Source organism: Neoarius graeffei, chromosome 8 (genome assembly GCF_027579695.1).
Source record: "Neoarius graeffei isolate fNeoGra1 chromosome 8, fNeoGra1.pri, whole genome shotgun sequence".
NCBI lineage: Eukaryota > Metazoa > Chordata > Actinopteri > Siluriformes > Ariidae > Neoarius > Neoarius graeffei.
Genome location: NC_083576.1, coordinates 86,838,231 through 86,854,743, shown reverse-complemented (window position 1 = coordinate 86,854,743; position 16,513 = coordinate 86,838,231). Strand labels below are relative to the sequence as shown.

General features: G+C 44.7%; 2 protein-coding genes across 5 annotated transcripts in view; both read left to right on the top strand.

Annotated features, from left to right (window-relative positions):
• The first annotated feature begins 675 nt into the window (after window positions 1–675).
• On the top strand, window positions 676–4,252 carry pth1a (parathyroid hormone 1a). Its single transcript, XM_060927092.1, has 3 exons — window positions 676–755; window positions 893–1,003; window positions 3,144–4,252. Exons 2-3 carry the CDS (start codon window positions 912–914, stop codon window positions 3,367–3,369), a joined length of 318 nt encoding a protein of 105 aa, XP_060783075.1. The 5' UTR covers window positions 676–755; window positions 893–911; the 3' UTR covers window positions 3,370–4,252.
• A 409-nt stretch (window positions 4,253–4,661) lies between these two features.
• Window positions 4,662–16,513, top strand: part of btbd10a (BTB (POZ) domain containing 10a) — a 69,618-nt gene continuing 57,766 nt past the window's right edge. Inside the window, exons 1-2 of one of the 4 annotated variants that reach the window (XM_060928430.1) lie at window positions 4,662–4,901; window positions 12,357–12,512. In XM_060928430.1, coding sequence (XP_060784413.1) covers window positions 12,412–12,512 — 101 coding nt within the window. In that variant the 5' untranslated portion in view covers window positions 4,662–4,901; window positions 12,357–12,411. The other 3 variants (XM_060928429.1, XM_060928432.1, XM_060928431.1) reach the window with 3 other exon arrangements.

The window sequence follows — 16,513 nt, the reverse complement described above, 5'->3', positions numbered from 1 at the left end:
TCTCTCTATCCATCTGTCTCTTTCTCACTCTGTCTCTCACTCTCTCTTTCTGTCTGTCTCTCTCACTCTCTCTTTCTGTCTGTCTCCATCCATCCATCCATCTGTCTGTCTCTTTCTCTCTCTATCCATCTGTCTCTCTCTTTTTCTGTCTGTCTGTCTCCATCCATCCATCTGTCTCTCTCTCTCTCTATCCATCTGTCTGTCTGTCTCTCTTTCTCTCTATCCATCTGTCTCTCTCTGTCTGTCTCCATCTGTCTGTCTGTCTTTCTCTCCTCTATCCATCTGTCTGTCTCTCACTCTCTCTTTCTTTCTGTCTGTCTGTCTATCTGTCTGTCTGTCTCTCTCTCTATCCATCTGTCTCTTTCTCACTGTCTGTCTCTCTTTCTCTATCCATCTGTCTCTCTCTGTCTCCATCTGTCTGTCTGACTGTCTCTCTCTCTCTTTCTCTATCCGTCTGTCTGCCTGTCTCTCTCTCTCCTGGCCTTCATTCACACTGAGCTCCTGAAGTTCAGAATTTAAAGCCTAATAATCGAGTGACGAAAAAGTGACGAAAGCGAGATGACTATCGCGCGTGCAGCAGTGGACGGGCTGGCCTTGCGCATGCGCGCTCCTAATCGCGGAGAAGCGACGCTCACTAATGAAGAGGCGCATCAAAGGGCAGCGGCTATAAAAGCAGCCGCTCACTGCTCCAGTGCTGATGCCTGCTCCACACACACACACACACACACACACATTGCAGGACTGTACCATAACACGTGAGTAATAATCATTAATACATACATACATAAATAAATTATGATGCATTATACATAAACTTGTTTATTATCACACTGCTAAGTTTCTCTGACCTTACAGGCAGTCTGAATTCATTCTGAACTGTGGTTTTTTACAGGTTTAAAGAAGTAAAAACAATGGTTTTCGTCCTAAGAGTGGATAAAACAGTCGTGTTTCTGTGTGTGTGTATTTTGTGCAACAGCCTGAGGACAGACAGCAGACCAGTGAGGTTAGTCATCAGCCTTCAACCTCACTGTCATGGGTTTTACTCCTTACTTTCATTTCTTCCCCTCTGTTTCTCTATAACACAAACTTTTATCTCTCTTTGTTAATTAATTCACAAGTGTATTGTCAGAAGAGCATCAGCAAAGGAGCTTAAATATTTATTTATAGGTCAGTTTTGTACTCTAACAAAGAACAGGACAGAAAAAAATGTTAAAAATTAAAAAGAAAATTACATCAATTTTATATATGAAGGTTACATTTAACCCCATTGGCTGATCTTATGACTTTTATATTTTTCATATGTATTATTATTATTATTATTATTATTATTATTATTAACCCTGCAGTTAGTTATTCCCAGCTCTAGATGTTCTGTTAAAACCCTGATATTAGCTCGGATTTTTACATTTTATTTTAATAATGCTAATGTTTAGTTGCTCCTTGTGTTTATCATTAACAGCTCTCCTCACTTCACTTAACGGCTATTTATTTATTTACTTACTTCAAGTTCAAAGTTATGTAAACTTGGTGAACGATTTCATGATACTTGATAGTTTCACATTACACAACAGCCTGAGTGTTACGAAATTTAACTTGCTAACACATTTTAGTTGGATGCAAAAAGCTTGAAAGAAGCTGTTCAGTACTTTTTCAGCATTTAAATCAATAAGAAAGAAATTGTACATACTGTACAATGCACATACTGTAAATATAGTCTCAAGAAAGCAACAAGGGTTCAGTTCAGATATTTATTGAAGCTATAAAGGGCACTAACTTTTATCTGGGGAAAGTTTATATGTTTTAATGTTTTTTGTTTAATTTATGAAACTATATATAAAAAGGAGTAGAAAGGAAACTTACAAAGTAGTCAATCATATATCACATCTGCTCCTTTAAGCTGAGTGTGCTTTTTTTCTTCCGGTGAGTCTTTTTCCCCTTCCTGAATTATATAATTTATCTAACTCCTGGGTTCAAAGAAAGAAAGAAAGAAAGAAAGAAAGAAAGAAAGATTGCTTTGCATAGTTAAGGGGTCTAGGTTCCTAAATATATTCTAAGATGAACCTTTTTTTTTGGAAAGGAATCTCTCTCTCTCTCTCTCTCTCTCTCTCTCTCTCTCTCTCTCTCTCTCTCAAATCATAATATAGGGGATTATAAAGGTGCTGCCCCAGGTCAGTTTGTTTCCGGATCATCAAATATGCACATCTAAATGTTTTAGAAAAGCATGTGTGTGTGTGTGTATATATATATATATATATATATATATATATATATATATATATATATATATATAAAGATAACCTTTAATTCTTAATGAGGTATTGATTTTTTTTCTATCAGATAAAGATATGAATGAAGAGTGTTTTTTTTTTTTTTTAGATTGCTCCTTCACGGTCAGAAATAGGGGTACAGTAGGAGTCCATTCCTGTTTTTCAAGGTACAATCTGTACTAATATACCATCTATTGGATCTCTTGGTAACTACGTGGACCAAAAAGGTGCATATAGGTACATAAAACCTGTACATGGGGCAGCCATGGCTTAAAGGTTAGAGACGCAGCTTTGGGACCAAAAGGTCATAGGTTTGAGTCCCTGGACCAGCAGGAATGGCTGAAGTATCCTTGAGCAAGTCACCTACAGTACGCCCCCCGAATGTAATAAAACATTCCCAAGCAGTATATAAAGGGTACTAATAAGTACCTTATTGACAAGCCAGTGTAACCCTGAAGGTACAATAATGTACTTGATTTTCCGAAAGTGTTATCTGGTTTGATTAGAGTATTTTTGTCATTCTTTTTGTTTGTCGATAGCAAATTTACTTGATTTACTTCAAGTTCTTCAAATATTCAAAGTTGGTTGACGATATCATGAAGATATGAAGCGACCTACATGTTACAAAACAGTCCAAGTGTTAAGATATTTAATGCACTGTTAAAACAAAACAAAACAACAACAACAACTCTGTTCTATTCCATTTTCTTCTTGTGTCTGGTTTCTGGCATTTGTTCAGTGCCAGAAAAGTACATTGTTGTGTAATATTTCCTGATACGTGACTGCATATTGTGTTCTCTGATATTACACACCAGGGGCACTCTGGAATCACACTCTCAGTGCATTATCGTGTCGTGTTCTCTGTTTTCAAAACAGCAGGAGGTCCGTCAGTGAGGTTCAGCTGATGCACAGCATTGGCGTGCGCAAACACAATCAGCAGAGGCAGGACTGGCTGCAGGAGCACATGCAGGACATACACACAGCCCCGCTGCACGACGGGAAAATCAGTGACGGACGCATCACGCTGAAGCACTCGCCGTCCCAAGCCGTTACGCCCGACACATCAAAAGGAGACGTGATGGAAAGTCTGGAAATACAATGAAACGTGGACACTTCACTGTGTCCTAGACAAGCCGTCTGCATAAACGTTCCACGTCTCATCTCAATCTCATTCATGTTAAATATATTGCTATTTATTTTTTTCTATTTATATATTTAAGTATTTATATAGATGTATGGATTTTTAGAATTTTCTGAAATACTCCTGCTTGTTGTAAATATGTTATATACATGTGTATTTTATAGAGCTTTTATTTCAGAAAAAAATATAGAGACAGTACTGGGCAAAAGTCTTATACATGTGCAAATATGCTCTAGAGTAAAGATGCCTTCAAAAATAATGAAATTAGAAAATTAAAAAAATTTAAAAAATACTATAAAGAGCAGTAAACAGGGATAAATGAAACAAAAGTCAATATTTGGTGTAATGACACTTTGCTTTAAAAAACAATTGTAGTCTCAGGTCCAGTGAGTGCAGTTTTATGCGGAAATGAGCTGTAGGTTTCACTGAACATCTTACAGAACCAGCCCCAGTTCTTCTGGACACTTTGACTGTAACGCTCACGTCTTCATTCTGCACCAAAACCCAGCAGCCTTCATTATATTTTCTTTTTTTAATCTGAAAAGTGCTCTCTTACGTATTTTTTTAACATTTAATTTTGTGCTCAAAGGCTGTCTAAATGTTTTTGTACTGACTTGATAATGTAGAAATCATAAAATTAAAATCTATAGCAGATTTTGTACTAAAAAAAAAGAAACTGGGTGCCTAAGACTTTTGCACAGTAATATATAAGAAAGCACTTTTATTTCTTTTATTTTAATGAACTGGAATAATGTTTACTGAAAACAGGAATATAGCAGAGTAGGACCAAATTATTTTTCTTAAAGAAATGGAGAAAAAAGGAATGTTATATATTTTTAAAACAGAAATGACCATTTAAAAAAATTTAATTTAATGGATGTTTATAGTTTAGGAATAATATTGCAAAAACATTTTGATGTTTCATTGTTGAATTTGAATTTTCATTTTATTTAGATATTAACATTGAGATATATATATATATATATATATATATATATATATATATATATATGTAGTGCCTTATTTTTTTTATTCTTCAATAAAAGACTGATAAACACTTTTTAAAACTTCACCACACAAATAAAAGTTTCGAAAACTGTTTTTTATCATGTTTTAAAGGTTAAAACAAAACTTTGTGCTCAATTAATTTCCCAACATGGCTGAATTTGTATATGGGTTCTCAGTGTACGCATGCGCACTGGAACAGGCTGCCCGCTTCCCTGTCTTCCTTGTCAATTGGACGTTGAGTGAACTAGATAGGGCGCTTAAGCGACTGTTTAACACCCCTAAATAGTGCGCGTGTATAAGGGGTCTGCGTGCTATTTGAGATTCAGCCATGGCCTTCTTGTTTATGGAGGATTAAAATTAGCGTTAGCATGATATTAGCCTTTTAAATCCGACTCTAAGGAAGTACAAAACCGAATGAAGTCTGAGTTAGAGAGTGAAATAAAAGTCCCGAAGGCGGTGAAAGATTTTATTTAGAGTGCTGACGGGTGAGAAATCTGTGAAATAGTTTATTTTTTCTATCCTTATTTCATTAAAGCAATGCTATGCTAACCGCTAAGCTAAGGGTTAGCTAGTTATGTCGGTTTTCTGTATTGTGTTTATATTAAACACTTCCGGACGTGCTGTTGGAGGAAAATCATCAATTACTGTGTGTGTGTGTGAGAGAGAGAGAGAGAGAGAGAGAGATAATGTAAATATAACACTCAGTACAGCTGTGGGGAAAATAATTAACATATCACTGCAAAAAATGATCTCTTGTTGAGAGAAAATATCTTTAATATGGGTGAATTTATCTATTATTTCTTATTAGAAGTTTACTACAACTCAAATATAAGATTATTTAGCTTACTTTGAGACGCTTTTACTAATTTCAAGCCTTAAATTTTCTTATTCTATTGGCAGATAATTTTGCTTCTTTCTAATGAGCAAAATTATCTGCCAATAGAATAAGAAAATTTAAGGCTTGAAATTAGTAAAAGCGTCTCAAAGTAAGCTAAATAATCTTATATTTGAGTTGTAGTAAACTTCTAATAAGAAATAATAGATAAATTCACCCATATTAAAGATATTTTCTCTCAACAAGAAATCATTTTTTGCAGTGTAACATTATTATTATTATTATTATTATTATTATTATTATTATGATTGATTATTATTTTCCAGTAGCAGCACGCCATGAGGTGTTTTATTCCTCTTATATCACAGCCATCTCTCAATGCTAGCACTTTTCTGTTTATTAAGAATGACACGTGATACTTTTTATCCATTTATTGTTGCATTTGCATTGTTTTAATGTACAATTAATCCAAAAGAAGATCTCTAAAATCCAGTAAAGCTGTATCCATGTATCATGAGGATTTAAAAATAAATTAAAAACTTTGGAATAAATCTGGAGCATGATTTGCTACGGTGCCCGGCGAATTACTGTCGTACAAGGTGTATAAAGCCCTTACTTGTCACCCAGTTCTCACCTGTAGCTCCAGGTAGCTGTTCGAATGCGACAGCGGCCATACCACACCCCGGCCAACGGCTTTGGCAGGCCGGTTACACCAGGTGAAGGTAGCTGACGGATCTGCAATCCGCTGTAAGCTAAGGCTTGTCTACCTAAGCATGTGAAGACTGGACTTGGCGGACTGTGCAGAAAAAAGCACCTGTTTGGTTCAACGATCAGGAAGGTGCGCCCAACCCAGCAGAGCGCTGTAGAACACCTAGAGCAGGGCGAGACACGTTAGAGCACCCTGGTCATCCACCGCATCCATTTCCTTCACCAGTCGTCTTGATTTTGTCATGCCACTGGAACACGGAGGCCCTGGATGAGAGAGAGAGGCCGACGACGCGCAACTCTTCCGCACTGAAATCCAATTTCACGTGCAAGTCATGCTGTCATCCCTCATGTCAAATTTCCCCTGTCCCATTTGTGACGGATGCTTCCGGGCCCGAATTGGTCTCCCCAGCTACCTTCGGACCCACAGATGAGAGCATGGTCCTCTTTGAGCACCGAGGACGACGATCATCATCATCGTCATAAAGCCCTCTGCTTTATCACATCGTTGATTAGTTTCCTATACACTGCAAAAAATTGAAAACTGAATTTGAGGAGAAAATTACTTAATAGTAGTAAAATTATCTTGCTGCATGGACAGATATTTTTATTTGATAAAACATCTTAGAATAAGTTGGTTGCAATCTAGAACTAAGTTTAATAATCTCAGGGGCGTCGTGGCTCAGGTGGATAAGGCGCTGTAAAGCTCTTTGAAGTGTGGGTGGAGCACAGAGGACGGCAGGACAACGCTTCAGATATAACAAGGCTTTTTATTCCCAGACTTTTCAGTATTTTTGCCAGTTCTTAATCTGCTCGCGTCACACACATACACACACTCTGTGTTCTTGTCCCGGGAAGAGCTCTCCTCTGCTCTCCCTCTGCCTCCTTAAATAGGGCGCGGTTACTGGGAAAACACACAAAACACAGGTTAATTACCGTCAGGTGAAGTGATTCTGCCACTCACCTTCCCTGGCTCCGCCCTCCTGTCACAGACCGGCGCTTGACCACGCCCCCGCTGCCACATACCCCCACCGCCCGACTCAGGCCGGGCGCCCGTCCGGCCCGCAGCCGACTCCCCCCCCCCCCCCCCTTGACGGGAGAGGAAGTCCGCCATGACCATCTGCGCCCCCGGCCTGTGGACCACCTTGAAATTGAAGGGTTGGAGTGCCAGATACCAACAGGTGATCCGCGCGTTGGCATCTTTCATGCGGTGGAGCCACTGGAGGGGCGCGTGGTCCGAACAGAGGGTGAACGGGTGCCCCAACAGGTAGTAACGGAGGGCGAGGACCGCCCACTTGATTGCCAGGCATTCCTTTTCAATAGTGCTGTAGCGCCCCTCACGCACCGACAGCTTTCTACTAATGTACAGGACCGGGCGGTCCTCCCCCTCCACCTGCTGGGACAAAACGGTCCCCAGCCCTCTGTCCGACGCATCCGTCTGCAACATAAAAGGGAGAGAGAAGTCAGGGGAGTGTAAAAGTGGCCCCCCACACAGTGCAGCCTTTACTTCAGAGAAAGCCCGCTGGCACTGCTCCGTCCACTGGACCGGATCTGGTGCCCCCTTTTTAGTGAGGTCAGTCAGCGGGCTGGTGACGTCCGAATAATTAGGTATAAACCTACGATAGTAGCCAGCCAGCCCCAGGAACTGTCTCACCCCCTTTTTGGCCTCGGGCAGGCCACAATCGCTGCTGTCTTATTAATTTGGGGACGCACCTGCCCGTTGCCCAAGTGGAAGCCCAGATACCGTACTTCCACCCGCTCAATCGCACACTTCTTCGGGTTGGCAGTGAGACCCGCCCGCCTCAGCGACCTAAGGACGGCCCTCAGGTGTTGCAGGTGCCGCTGCCAGTCATTACTATAAATGATGTCGTCCAGATATGCGGCCGCATAGGTGGCGTGGGGCCGGAGGACCCTGTCCATCAGCCGCTGAAACGTAGCGGGCACCCCAAACAGCCCAAACGGAAGTGTGACGAATTGGTGTAAGCCGAACGGTGTGGAAAAGGCCGTTTTCTCCCGGGATAATGGAGTCAAGGGGATCTGCCAATATCCCTTCGTCAAATCCAGTGTCAAGTAAAAGCGAGCCGTGCCTAGTCGATCGAGCAGCTCATCAATACGAGGCATTGGGTACGCGTCAAATTTAGACACTGCGTTGACTTTTCTATAGTCCACACAGAACCGGACCGACCCGTCGGCCTTGGGTACCAAGACCACCGGGCTGCTCCAGTCACTGTGGGACTCCTCGACGATGCCCATTTCGAGCATGGCCTGAAGTTCTTCCCGAACCACCTTTTTTTTGTGTTCGGGTAGCCTGTAAGGGCGGCTACGCACTACCACCCCCAGAGGCGTCTCTATGTGGTGTTCTATGAGGTTAGTGCGACTGGGCGGGGCGAGAACACATCCGAAAACTCGGCCTGCAACTAGGCGACCTCCGTGAGTTGGGTCGGGGAGAGGTGGTCTCCACAGGGGACCGGAGAGGTATGTGATGCCAATGTCCCTTTTTGAACCTCCGACCCCAGCTCCGCCTTCTCCGGAACTACCGACACCAACGCCACGGGGACCTCCTCGTTCTAGAGTTTAAGCAGATTGAGGTGGTAGATCTGTAGCGCCCGCTCCCTGTCCGTTCGCCTTACCTCATAGTCGACGTCCCCGACTCACCGTGTGACCTCAAAGGGTCCTTGCCACTTGGCGATTAATTTGGAGCTCGACGTGGGCAACAGTACGAGTACCTTATCCCCCGGAGTGAACTCTCTAAGGCGCGTGCCCTTGTTGTACAGGCGGGCTTGCCATTCCTGGGCCTGCCACAAATTCTCCTGAGTTAGGTGGGTGAGCGTGTGGAGTTTTGCGCGCAGGTCCATAATGTACTGAATTTCGTTTTTACTCTGTGAAGGTCCCTCCTCCCAATTTTCCCGCAGCACATCTAAGATGCCGCGCGGCTTACGCCCGTATAATAATTCAAACAGGGAGAACCCCGTGGAGGCTTGGGGGACCTCTCGCACTGCAAATAACAAGGGTTCGAGCCATTTATCCCAGTTACGTGCGTCCTCACTTACGAATTTTTTAATTATATTCTTGAGGGTGCGATTGAACCGTTCAACTAAACCGTCCGTTTGTGGGTGATAAACGCTGGTGTGGATCGGCTTAATACCCAATACCCCATACAGTTCGCTCAGTGTTCGTGACATAAACGAGGTGCCTTGGTCAGTCAGAATCTCTTTCGGGATTCCAACCTGGGAGATGACGTGGAAGAGGGCCTCTGCAATACTGCGTGCTGAGATATTGCGAAGAGGCACCGCTTCCGGGTATCGCATTGCATAGTCCACCAGAACCAATATAAAGTGGTACCCTCATGTTGACCGATTTAATTGCCCGACGAGATCCATCCCAATTCTTTCGAACGGGGTCTCGATTAATGGTAGGGGGCGCAAAGGCGCTTTTGGAATGGCCGCTGGATTTACTAACTGGCATTCGCGGCATGCCGTACACCACTTACGGACGTCGCCGTGAATCCCCGGCCAATAGAATCGGGCCATTATCCGGGCTAGTGTCTTATCCTGCCCGAGGTGTCCAGCCATGGGATTAAAGTGAGCCGCCTGAAATACCGATTCCCGGCGGCTCTTTGGAATTAACAGCTGTGTGACTCGCTCTTTCGTCTGAGTGTCCTGCGTCACTCGGTATAATCTATCCTTCATAATAGAAAAATAGGGGAAGGACGGGGTGGTGTTCGGCTGGAGCGTTTGACCAATCGATTACTCTCACTTGGTCAAACGCATGTCGCAGAGTCTCGTCTCGCGATTGTTCTAATGGGAAATCCGCGAGTGATTCCCCAACAGAAAGAGGAGGAGCCAGCGGCTCCTCACTGTGTCGCGTAGATGACGTAGACGGCTCTGCGACAGCAGCTCCAGCCAAAGCGACACCGGGACCTCCCCCTGTCAAATGGCAGGACCCACTCTTTACTAGGCGCGTCATTAAACCCCGAAATCCCGGCCAATCAGTCCCCAAAATTAAAGAGTGGGTAAGGCGAGGATTAACCACCGCCTTCACTATAGATTTTTTCCCCTCTGAAATATATGTGGACCGACACCAAAGGGTAGCTGTGAACATCCCCGTGCACACACAACACCTTCACCCCCTGTGCTCCCCCCAATGCCTCGTCTTGCAGCAGGCTTTGGCGGATCGAGGTCTGATTGCAACCAGAATCCACCAACGCCTGATATGTAGCCCCTTGTACACTCACCGGTATGCGATACGCTCCGGCCCGATTGAGGGCAGCTTCTGGCGCGTCAGGGATCCGTACCACCGCGCCCACCTCCATTGCTGCGCACTGTTGTTGCAGATGGCCCAGCTCCCCGCAGCGCCAGCAAACTGGCCCGGGCTTTCCCTCTGCACCTGTGCTCTGGGGCTCACTCACCTGAGGGGGGGGGAGAGACAGACACAGAAGGGAGAAACGGGAGGGCACCACGGGTGCGGTGGGCCGGCTGGGGTGGAGCCGGCCCCCGCCTCCGTGGTGGGGGAATGGGGCAAGGACGGGACACAGAAGGGAGGGGAGAAAGAGAGAGAGGAGAGAAGAGAAGACGTCATCGGCCGTCCTGCCGCCGGAACAGCCGCCAAATAATCCTCCGCCAGTCCTACTGCCTGATCCAGCGACGCCGGGCAGTGGCACTGGACCCACTCTGTGGTTCCGGCTGGTAAGCGTGCGATGAACTGCTCCAGCGCCACCTGATCGATGATTCCCTCGGTGTCGCGATCGTCGGCCCTCAGCCACCGCCAGCAGGCGTCCCGGAGCTGCTGGCCAAACGCGAACGGCCGGCCGACTTCCTCCAACCGCAGCGTGCGGAAGCACTGGCGCTGTTGTTCTGGCGTGCGCCCCATGCGCTGGAGGACGGCCCGGCGAAGGTCCGCGTAGGCCAGCCGGCGGTCGGCGGGGAGCTGTAGCGCGGCCAGCTGCGCCTCTCCCGTCAGGAGGGGGAGGAGGCGCACCGCGTGCTGCTCCATCGGCCACCCCGAGGCTTCGGCGACCTGCTCGAACAAGGTGAGAAATGCCTCGGGGTCGTCCTGCCGGCCCATCTGGGTCACGGTGAGGGGAGACGGGCCCGCGGCCGGGGCGCTGGTGGACCCCGCCGACGCGAGGAGATGCCGGAACGCCTCGCGATCTTCCTGCTGGGCCAGCACCAGGGCTTCGAAGCGCCGCTCTTGCTCCTTTCGGAGCGTGATGAGCGCCTGGTGCTGGCTTTGCTGAGCCGTGGCGAGGGCGTGGACCAGGTCCGCGAACGGGGAGGATTCCATGGGGCTGCAAGGTTGGTGCTCCACCTTCCCGGGTGTCGGCACCACTGTAAAGCTCTTTGAAGTGTGGGTGGAGCACAGAGGACGGCAGGACAACGCTTCAGATATAACAAGGCTTTTTATTCCCAGACTTTTCAGTATTTTTGCCAGTTCTTAATCTGCTCGCGTCACACACATACACACACTCTGTGTTCTTGTCCCGGGAAGAGCTCTCCTCTGCTCTCCCTCTGCTTCCTTAAAGAGGGCGCGGTTACTGGGAAAACACACAAAACACAGGTTAATTACCGTCAGGTGAAGTGATTCTGCCACTCACCTTCCCTGGCTCCGCCCTCCTGTCACAGACTGGCGCTTGACCACGCCCCCGCTGCCACAGGCGCCATACCATAAATCTGGGGACCCGGGTTCGATTCCAGCCTGAGGTCATTTCCCGATCCCTCCCTGTCTCTCTCTCCTGCTCTTTTCCTGTCTCTACACTGTCCTATCCAATAATAAAGATAAAAAAATCTAAAAAAAAAAAAGTTTAATAATCTCAGAATTGGTGTTTTGTATTCTTCTAATAGGAAACGTTAGATTGTTTCAACTATTTTCAAGATATTTTCACTTGTTAAGATATTTTTTTTGCAGTGTAACAGCACACCCTATTGTTGTGTGTTTTATTCCTTACACTACTCTGATGAGGTGAAACATTCCGACTGCTTGCAGATGAAATGAATAACCTCGGTTATCTTCTTTCTCTCAAAACGCAGCATGTCATTTTACACACTTTCCTGCGCTGATAAACTTCGCAAAGCACCACGAAGGTTACGAAGCGCTGACACCTCAGAAATCGTCCGTAAACGTGAAATAAACATCTCTTGAAACTTTTATAATAAACTTCACCATCACCACATCAACATCTGTTTAAAAGTCCTTTGAGCTGTTACTGTAGAAATGGTAACGTACTACAACGAGCACGTTTAATATAAACCCGTCGTTTCGGTCACAGCCGGAACTACGTGTGCTTTTGTGTGAAAATAACGCACACCTTTTTGACCAATCAGAATTGAGAATTCAACCGTGCTGTGGTGAAATAATGCACATGGACGTTTTTGGAAACAGTTATTTCTTTATCTTTGGACAGGGCATGAGAGTTGCGGACCTGCCCGTTTTGATAAACCCGTGGGATTTGGGAGGACATGGCTGCACGGCCGCTTTCTTATGACAGCAACTCGAGCGACACCGAAAACTGTGAGCAGAGATCCAGTTCCCGAACTCGTCGCGTTTACAGACACTTGAGGTAAGAAGAGGAATCTCTTTAGTCAGATGTCGTGCAGCGATTGTGTACGCTCAGACAAAGAACTTCTATCAACCAACAAAGTTAACAATCGCTCAGTTTATGGTACGTTTCATTCTCTGTACTGTTCTACGTGGAAAACCATGTCGATCTGCTTGTTCCTGACTTTTCAGACAGTTACAGCTATTGGATAAGTTTAAACTTTTTTAATGATTTATTTTTGTTTTGTAAACTAAATTTACACTTATAAATATGTGAATATCACTTCATTAGAAAATGTACAGCATTTATATTTGTGTGTGTGTGTGTATATATATATATATATATATATATATATATATATATATATATATATATATAATTACACACACCAAGTGCACTTTTTAAGTAAAACATTTATGTTTTAAAGGACCCATGGCATGGTGGTTTGTTGATGCTTTAAACGGGCTCGTGGAGGTTTCCGGATGTTATATCCGCAGCCTTTCTCGAAATGAACCTTCGGTACGTAAATATAGCCTCCTGGGAGAAAGCCCCATTTCAGCGCTTTTCCCAGTGCGTCGTTTTGCTAATGAGAAGCAGGAGGCGGGGAAGGGTAGAGGGTGGGGGCGGGCCATGGGGGAGGGGCTTGACCAAGCTGCGCACACACATACTCGCTGCTATCAGCGCCTGTAGCCATGCTGCTAAGACAAAACCCCGTTCTCCCTCAGACTCCTTTCGTAAACTCAACGTGACACAGAGAACAGAGAGTGAGTGTGTTCGGAGTGGTAGTTTACGAACATATAATACCCTAGGCTTCAACACGCACTCCATAACCAAAGAGGATAGAAGCAGCAACTACAGCAACATATCGCTTATCCAACAGAAGGCATGCACTGCGGAGCAATAGTCAAACATAAGCTCATAAGTTACAGTCAATTTCCAGACTAAACTCAGTTTAACAGAGCATGCTCTTTAGTTTTGTAGCGCAGATTACCTGGCTAGGGGCGGCACGGTGGTGTAGTGGTTAGCGCTGTCGCCTCACAGCAAAAAGGTCCTGGGTTCGAGCCCCGGGGCCGGCGAGGGCCTTTGTGTGGAGTTTGCATGTTCTCCCCGTGTCCGCGTGGGTTTCCTCCGGGTGCTCCGGTTTCCCCCACAGTCCAAAGACATGCAGGTTAGGTTAACTGGTGACTCTAAATTGAGCGTAGGTGTGAATGTGAGTGTGAATGGTTGTCTGTGTCTATGTGTCAGCCCTGTGATGACCTGGCGACTTGTCCAGGGTGTACCCCGCCTTTCGCCCGTAGTCAGCTGGGATAGGCTCCAGCTTGCCTGCGACCCTGTAGAAGGATAAAGCGGCTACAGATAATGAGATGAGATGAGATTACCTGGCTAACTGCAGGAAGCGGTTAGCTGCACAGCTAATGTAGCCATTGCTAGGCTAACGCACCGATTTTAAAACACGGCAAAACGACCAGTTATACACTTACTTGTTCGGTGTTTGTGGCTGCTGCGGCAGGGATGCTTGGTACGAACCCAGGCTTCAGTGACAGTTGATGTGCAAAACCTGCCCTGTACTGTCCCAAGTTGTGGAAACATTCATCAGGAAAATGCTTCCGACAAACATACACCGTCTTAGGTAGACTCGACGGCGTCTTATTGGAGTAAATAAAATTAAGCCACTGCGTCTTCAGGGGCTCTCCCGTCGGCAGTAAAAACAGACTCCTTTCTGTGTTGTCACATCCATGTACAGCGCAATTTCCATGTTTCGCTCGCTTAGGTGATGCCATGTTGTTGTGTCCTCTATGGTCTCCTCACTACAACTGGGCGGGGCAATCCATACAGTGGGTGGGAATCCAGAGGGGGGCGTGGGGATCATCTCCCTTGCTAACGTAGTAAAGGGAAGAGCTTATCAACGCGCCGTTTTGACACGCCATTCTCAAATGTTGGGCATAGTTTGGTTTACACATTATGACATTTCTAGCCACTGGGGTGACTTAAGAAGGTCAGAGGAACTCATTTTAACGTTAAAAAACCTCAAAGTGAAAATTTCATGCCATGGGACCTTTAAAAAAGCATATATAAAATATAGAATACACTGTTTAGCATGCAGTTATGATCAGAAGTTTACATACAGGGACATGAAACGAACTTTTAATGATTTCTTCGAACTGTTCTTTTTCTGTGGCAGAATGAAACTATTGTACAATATAGCTACATCATTAATCAAAAATAACAAAAATTTGAAAAAAAAAAAAGAATTTGGTGAATGTTTTAATGTAATTGTGCTTTTTCTGAAATTAACTCTGGTCAAAAATATATGCACATCCATTTAGATTATTAACTCGGTGGTGCTAAAAGCTCCAAAATATCTTTTAACTTGCCAAGACCTCTTAACTTCCTGTGAGTGATGATGATTGACCCCAGCTGCTAGCTTCTCTGAACACAACATTAAAAGGGTTTGTTTGAAGAACTCATTGGATTGACCAACACATAGCACAATGGGAAAGTCCCAGGAGCTCAGTGCAGATCTGAGAAAGAGGATCATAGATTTACACACTCAGGAATGTCTCTTGGAGCTGTTTTTGTAAAAGCGCAGATTCCAAGATCATCAGTTCAAACAACTGTATGTAAGTACAAGTTATTGGGAGGTGGAGCCACTTTGCTTGGAGAAGACCCAGCTGTCCCCTTCAGCTGAGAGGGAATTGGTTCGGATGATCTGGAACAACCCAGGAACCACCAAGGAACAGGCCTGCCATGAACTGGAAGCTGCTGGAACACTGACTATAGCCAAGCGAGTTTTATATCATCATGGACTGAGAAGCTGCCATCCAAGAAAGAAACCCTTGGACACCTTCAGTCTTGACTAAATTTTCCAGCTGACCACATGGTCAAAGAAAAAGCCTTCTGGAGGAAAGTTTTATGGTCAGATGAGATAAAGATTGAGTTGTTTGGTCACAATGACCAGAGGTGCAGAGGAACACTGTGTACCAAGTGTGAAGCATGGTAGTCTTAGCATCGTGCTCTGGGGCTGTTTGGCTGCCAGTGGAACTGGTCCATTTCACAAAATGGATGGAATAATGAAGAACCACAGAATTCTTCAGCAGAAACTTGGACACAGTTGGGTGTTCCAATAGGACAATGACCCCAAACACACATCAGAGCTGGTTGTGGAGGATAAAGCAGGAGAACATTAAGCTCAAAATAAAACAAGAACTCAGAACTATTGAAAATATATGGACTGTGCTTAAAAGTTGGGTCTGTTCCAGGAAACACACAAATTTAATTGAACTTTACCAATTTTGCGAAGAAGAGTGGACAAATATCCAACTGGAATTCTGACAGGAGCTTGTTGATGGCGACCAAAAGCATCTGGTCGAGGTGACACTTACGAAAGGGCATTTAAAATAAATTTAAAAACTTGTGTAAAGAGTAGGGGTTTTTAAATTTATTATTAAAGATGTATGTTCATGTACAATCATTCTGTCATGGAAAAATGGCATTGTTTGTTGCATTAATGGCAGATGTCACAAAAACATATATCGTTTTTCTCCAAATTTCATTCATCGCAAGAGCTTAACGAGTGTCCGGATTCCTAGTCGGAACAACTAATAATAACATTTCAGCCAAAATGAGCTCAGAATCTCATTGGCATGGGTAAGAAACATACGACGAACAGATTGGCTCAATTTGAGCTCTAAATGCTTTAGTTTCTTTATTTAAAACTTGGTAAACTTTTGCTAAATATTTTTCTTCTTACCCAACCCAGTATACAATCTGCGACATTTTGCTCAGTTGGCTGATGCTTTCATCCAAAGCACCTGAAATTGTCACAGGATCCAAAGAAGTAGTTGAAGGTTAACCTTCTGATCTGTAGCTTGAAGATTTCATCGCTTCCCTCAGCGAGTTTGTGCGGATTAAACCACCTCCGTTGTTGAATTATCTGGTACGAAAAGGCCTTTAGTGTTCTCGTCGTTGTTTGTGTGATCCCTGATACAGGAAAGTTAGTAAGTGCCAACCACTGAGGGTGT